General features: G+C 43.7%; 1 protein-coding gene across 2 annotated transcripts; it reads right to left on the reverse strand.

The window, feature by feature from the left end:
- Positions 1-303: 303 nt before the first annotated feature.
- SARC_00494 lies at positions 304-6303 on the reverse strand (the record flags this gene model as incomplete). Of its 2 annotated transcripts, none has more annotated exons than XM_014305830.1 (13): positions 304-447; positions 655-755; positions 1002-1134; positions 1650-1767; positions 2033-2182; positions 2595-2713; positions 3283-3326; positions 3522-3681; positions 4128-4243; positions 4529-4761; positions 5247-5362; positions 5698-5787; positions 6178-6303. In XM_014305830.1, 13 exons carry the CDS (start codon positions 6301-6303, stop codon positions 304-306), a joined length of 1650 nt encoding a protein of 549 aa, XP_014161305.1. The 2 variants fall into 2 exon arrangements, with proteins under 2 accessions (XP_014161305.1, XP_014161306.1); XM_014305831.1 differs by having other exon boundaries at positions 3283-3332.
- Between the last annotated feature and the right edge of the window lie 386 nt (positions 6304-6689).

Consider the following 6689-nt stretch of genomic DNA (forward strand, 5'->3'; position numbering starts at 1 on the left):
TATAGATATGTATATATATATACATATATATATATAAATATGTGTGTGTGTGTGTGTGTGTGTGCGCGTGTATACGTATAATAAGTATGTTTTTACATGAATGTATCTGCTGGAAGCTGTTGAACATGAATACACGGGCTGAAAATGTGCATATGGCAAATACAATAATATGCGCCTTGTTCAAACTAACCGACAGTAGTTAAACGATACGAGCGTAAGGACAGGACTATAATGGAGTGAAGACACTACACAAGTCGCAGTATGATGATTTGGAGATTCTCTATAGCTTCTTCGGATACATTCTCACCTGAATATTTCGTACATGACGCTGTGTTGAGTGGATATCAGCTGATCTAGCTCGTCCACCAGTAGTACTATGCACTCTTTTCGGGGCGATGGTGTGGTGAAGTACCTCTTGAGGTTGTCCAGTGCCTGTTTGGGAGTAACCTGCATGCAGAGCACGAGACAAGAGCAAAGAAAGGGTTTATACGCAGCTGATTTGGTTAAAATGAACAGGCAGATATACACATACATTGAATCTCAAGCACACACACGCGATAGCGAAGGAAGCGGATGTTTCGAATCGAGTGTATGGGTACAATTACTCCTAGTTTGTCCTACTGAAAAGCATTGAGCTCTGTTATGGGCACTCACCTTATCATCCGTAAGCCCCTTCCAGATCTGTGTGTACGCCTGCATGATGTCTGTGAGCTGCATGCCATTGATCTCAACGAATTTGAATTCTGGCAGATCACCTGTGTCGCCGTAACGTCACTTTGAGTTGTTCGTGGATTCACAAATCGTGTTGTAATTGTAGCAGTTCAATGCTCAAACGTGTACTACACGCATCGTGCAATGAACGGCAGTGCCGGTACTAGACATACTACAGTTCCACTCGTAGATTCAAAACAATTTGTGCAACTAGATTCGCTAGTTTGAAGCCCAAGCCCCAACCATACAGTGAATAATTTAAACGGGGAGGTATATACACCCGTACACACCTTCATCGGCGCTGCTTTTGAGCTGTCGCATAACCTCGTGCACTGTGGCTGTCTTCCCCGTTCCGGGAACGCCAGAGATATACATCGACCCGCTCTCTCGCCCGGTGATATGGCCCTCAGCAAAGCCGTAGATCTGAAGGTAAAACGGAAGGAGGTTATAAGCGATACAATTACAAACAACACGCATATGCCACGGCATATGAATTTTTAATCATCACAAGGGTAGCTCGCGAGCAGTTCCCACAACGACTGATACATACAAGGGCGCGCTCTCCCGCCCGGTGGTTCGTCTTTTAGTAAAACAGTAACATTGGAGTTCAGGAGGTGAATAATTAGTATGGACTATCTTTCGCAACGAAACCTTGCACATTCATTCGTACACAATCAGAAGAGCTAAGCGTCATTGGAGGATACACATAGAACATATCTCAATGTGAACAGCTCACACATCGCTCACAGTCTAGCACAATCCGCCACCCGCAATAACAACACACCGCACAACGGACCACAGCTCTCATTCACATAAATTTCTGATGTGCCATAGATTCAAGCCTTTGAAGGGCGTGACGGTGTCAGCTGTACATTCGTAATGATCATTTTATCGTCTGGTTAAGGCCTCTATGAAAAGGAAGCCTTTGAAGGACACACCTCAGCAAATTCATTCTCACGGCAAGGAAGGTTGTCGGGCACCGCAGACACGTGCAGCATGCGCCTGGCTTTCTCATACACGTCTTCTTCAGCCCCGGCTATGGTGCTGGTATTATCTCTGTAGAAGTAAAGAAAAAGTGGCGTACGCTCAGTTTTGAACTTTATAGTCGTGTTTGAATTGTATGAAGTAGATAGTCGAATCGTCTGAGAAGGATCGGGTTATCCAAACATTTGTTGTGTACAGACCACAAAACTGACCTCGAATACACCAGTACAGCGATGATAATCGAGCGCATTGTGTATTTGGATAAACTCGCGACTCCGGTAGATCCAAATAAACAATTCTACCAGGAGATGTATGATTGACCAATAGTATCACCTACCGTCGATTAGCTCTGTCGTTTATAGTCTTCGCGAGGCCCTCCATGATCTTTTGCTTTTTAGTCTTCGACACTCCTGGTGTCTTCGGCTTGGCTCGAGGCCGAGGTGCCTTGCGTTTCCTAGTTCGTTTCCTCCTCGTGGTCACCCGTTTTCTATGCGAAAGAACGAGACAAGGATGAACTGTCAGCATAAACAACGACTCTACAGATATACAAGCCGGACAGCTAGATTCGGATAAGTAATTTGTGTACTACGCACTATGTTCATGGGCGTATCTCACGACCTGTCACGTTATTACCACGCGTGTACTAAAACATTTATAACAAACGGCGATCGCCAGTTTTTTGCCGAGCAATGGCTGCGGCCCGGGTGCGATACAAACAGAACACTTAAGGCAGACAAAAAGTACTAACCGACAGACACTTGTGCCCGGGTGTCCTAAATGGTCTCAAATAATCAAAACTAGGTGCACTTCATAAAATATAGTCTGTAACTAGAGGTCTGACAGAATCAAAGGGTGTCCCAGTGCGATATCATATACTTAATAGAAGAATAGAGGCAGACCTTTTGCTGCAAATGGGCTTGTCTTCATCTGAGTCTTCGTCGTCCTCTTGCGCAAGGGATTGGCCATCAGACTCTACTTCGCCTTCGGAACCGCTGTCGTCTGATTCATCTGCCGTCACCTGTTGTTTGTAACAATCAAAGCATTCATGCATGGAGTCACTCATCAGATTCATTCAGATCTGACGCGCCTGGACAGCTTGAACTCTGCTACGAAGCTTCCACCCGGCTGCTACTCGGATAGGTTGCTAACCTGTTAAACGAGACATTCAAGCATATCCACCCCTCTACGTACATATTAAATATAGACAGAGGATGTACTAGGTCATTTTGAACGTTCCATAAGAATTCAGTAGTCTTCAAGGGAACGAGGCAGACTCGTGATCACTCAGTTACTTTTCATTCAGTAGTACAATGAGGCTCTCGTCCTCTCCTCGAGAACACACCACATCGAATGCGTACGTTCGCACAAGAATGCTGCTTAACCCTCGCACGTATATGTGGTCGTGTGCTGACATCGTTTACCACTGACATGATGGCAGATCCTGTATCCATCAGCGCACGATATCTTAGCTACAATAGTCACAATCAGACCTCGCTAACAGAAAAACATCAATTATGACAGGGCTGTACAGATGAGAAACAGGTTGGCATAGGTACAACTCGACGACTAGAAGAAAAAACAGCACACCTTATAGTCTTCGTCGTCTGCGGCATCGTCCTCCGCGCCACTTTCTGCTTCTGTCATATATCATTCAAAAGTTTGCTATGGTTTTATAGTATTTCGGATAATCGACATGTGTAGAGCAATTTGAAGGTAGACTCAGTCATTTTCAGACTTATGTATTAATGCTTTGTTGCGCTTCACTCAGAACTCAAAAAACAATAAACAACCGCCGGCCGCTTAGGTCTCCCCAGCAATACGCATACCTTTTACTTCGGCATGTTTAAACACCTCCAGCTTCCAACTGGCATACGTATCGCGGGTCAGCTCCGCAACAGACTTGTTATCAGCATCGTACGTGAACTGTACATAGTATTTCGGTACATCGTCCTCATCCTCTTCAACGCTGCGTTCCGCACGCACGTTCTGCAAATCCGGTGAGGCATGCAGTTAGTTGAAAGAATGTCAACGCATGGCAATTGCGAAGTATATTCACTTAAAACAACTTTGTAGGCGTATGCTTACATATATATTACAACGATATGAAAGTATGATTTGACGAAGTTGTATTGGTAGATGTGAAATTGTATGGTATGGACATACTGCCAAATGTATGATTTATTATATCAGACAGTGGACGTACCGTAGACAGAGGCTAGTTCTCGACATAGTTGAACGAGACGGTATCGTCTACCATACCAGAATGCGGATATGCCCCTAGGGACGCTTTTCCATCTGCGATTAATACTCACTATCGAACATTAAACCTTGGTACCGAGGATATTCAGTCACATACGCAAAACTACCAACATACTATGCTTGACATTGACAATCGAGACACACTAGCATTCCAATTGACAGTTTGTACCTACCCTAGCCGGGGTTTTGCAAACAGGTGAAGAGCCATCGCTTTCTATACTATCTGCAACTTCCGCTATCCTGGGCTGTGGCGGTTTGTGCTCCCAGGCTGGACATACCATCACAGCCTCTGACGATCAGCAACAAAAGTGATTCAAATCAGATCAATCGCTAAAATTCAATAGATTCTCTACCTTGTGAAGTGAATAATGAAGCATAATTAAGCTAGCTATTGAAGTTATACGGACAAATGAGGATCCCGTGACGCCGAGTTGGCTTCGTCAAAGTAGTCTGGCTAGCTGGTATGCTCACGCCCGCCGTTGTGATCACTGCTGTTTGGTTTATGACAGCCCCAAGCGCAAACAGCGAGTGTCAAGCGCCTTAGATGAAGATCGTAGTTAAAGATGTTACATACCGACCAGTTCTTCCGCCAACATATCAGCGACGTTTCGCGTCGCATCGATAATCAGTGCCGTCTCGACCGTCTGCTTTTTTTTAACCATCGCACGCAGACTCTTAGGCAACTCGTTGTCACGCAGAAACCATTGCACACGCACGTATTGCAGACCGTCTGTTTCCGCTTCAAAGCAGTCCAGGATCAGACCCACATGGGGCATCGTTGGTTTCCTTGCATTCCGTAGGTGGACGCTACGGATTGGGTAACATTACAAAGCGAGCCATCAGGTCGGTTGAAATAGGTAGAGGAAAATTGCTACGAGAGGTTTATCTAGATAGTACAGACGGTCGCTCTGAAAGATGTAGAAGCTGGTTCACTGATAGACGAAGAAGAACATTGTGTATGTGGTAAAATAATAATAAAGGGATAAATCATGTGAATAGAGCGAATCGATGCGGAGGCTCTACATTAAACTGTACAGTATCATAGACGTATCCAGTAGACCACGCGGAAGCACGCTGAGAACCTGCACCATATGTCAGATCAATAGATATCATCCACTTTGAATATGGTATTTGTCAGAACACGATGATATAGTGTGCAAATCAGAGCGATATGACGCTATTTTATATACTAGACAACACCGCATGCATACTCCGATATTCCCACACACAAAACAACAGATTACAGGATCTGAGCAAATAACACACTCCACGGGTCAGACAGTACAACACACCTTGTCCCCTTTCTGTATATCGTATCGTCGAACTCGAATGTTTTGTATCGCGTAATTCTATCATCATGTTCTTCATCGTAACGTGTGCTAACCGGTTTGCCCAGCCATTTGAAACACTGCCCAGGGCCGGATGCAATCAAAAATCAGGTTTTGTATAATCGAATTCAATTTCATGTCTCAAAGCTATATCGAGAAAAACAAAACAAGTTTGTCATGCAGTCACATGATATGCACCAAACGCATAAGCTTCGGTAGAACCTAACATTTGCCTTCAACGTGGTAGACCACGGGTTAGTAAAACCCACGCAGCCATATGGTATCATCTATCCGTTCGAAGTTTCAGTGTAATTTCTATGCTTGTCTGGAAAGGGGGCATATAGTAGCTCAAGAGCACCAAGAACGAGGGCGCTTCTTATGGTCACGAAACACTAAACAATGCGCCAGTGCATACCGCTTTCGATTTCTTGCCGCGTTTGGCATTCGCCTTCTGCCTTTTTTTAAACGTATCTAATTTCTTCTGTGCTTTCTTATCTTTCGTTCCCTGGATGACCGCGAGTATATAAAGGTTAGAATAGAATGCGCGACACGCGCATGGATGTGTATACCTAAAGCTTAGGTAAAAAGTATCTTTGTATAGATTTCAAGAACGTTGATTTCTAAAATGGTACAGGTATACCCCGTACATGTCAGTAGCTAAACACTCCAGTCGAAACTGTGCAATCTATTTCACTTTGAATTTGAAGAGATAAGAATATCCTTCAAGAGACCGAGCCCTCACCATAATTCGCAATGGTTTGACAGAAACCATTGCCATACAATGAACAGCGTGTATGCTTATATAAAGAAAATTAAATAAACGTGTATGCAGTCTGCCCCATAATAGTTCTATGTACACACTACTTAAACGTAGAATGGAAACAGACCAACTCACTTCAAAAGCGGTCACAAGCTTCGTAGATGCGTAGATTTGTGTTGGAGTACGGATACGCTTCTCTCGTAGGATATTTGTTTTGCTGATGCTCCCATTCTCGTCCATGTATGGAAAGTCTTTCCCCATGGTGCCGTCGGACGTGATAAACAACCAACTGAACAAGTCGCCGAAAACCTGTATCAAAGCACAAATTTAAATTTAGAATGAAAGCAGGTGTATCGTGTCAACGGCCGCAAAACTTATATATTATGTACAAAGCAAAACTGTAGAATAACGTTCGATTCGAAATCGAGAGCAAGGTTTCAGTGTGAACTTCTAGACGAATAAACAACAAGATAAAGAGTACTCGTTCATTATAAACGATCATCTTACAGTAAACTTGCCCAACGAATGGGAATTGGAGTCAAGAGTAAGTCAATGCTTCTGGAAGTGGACTTCAGTAGAAAATGTAGTTGAAAAAACCAACAAACCAATGCATCAATTTGCACGCGTGTATAATATATATATATATA

The sequence above is a fragment of the Sphaeroforma arctica genome, assembly GCF_001186125.1.
Source record: "Sphaeroforma arctica JP610 unplaced genomic scaffold supercont1.15, whole genome shotgun sequence".
Taxonomy (NCBI): domain Eukaryota; class Ichthyosporea; order Ichthyophonida; genus Sphaeroforma; species Sphaeroforma arctica.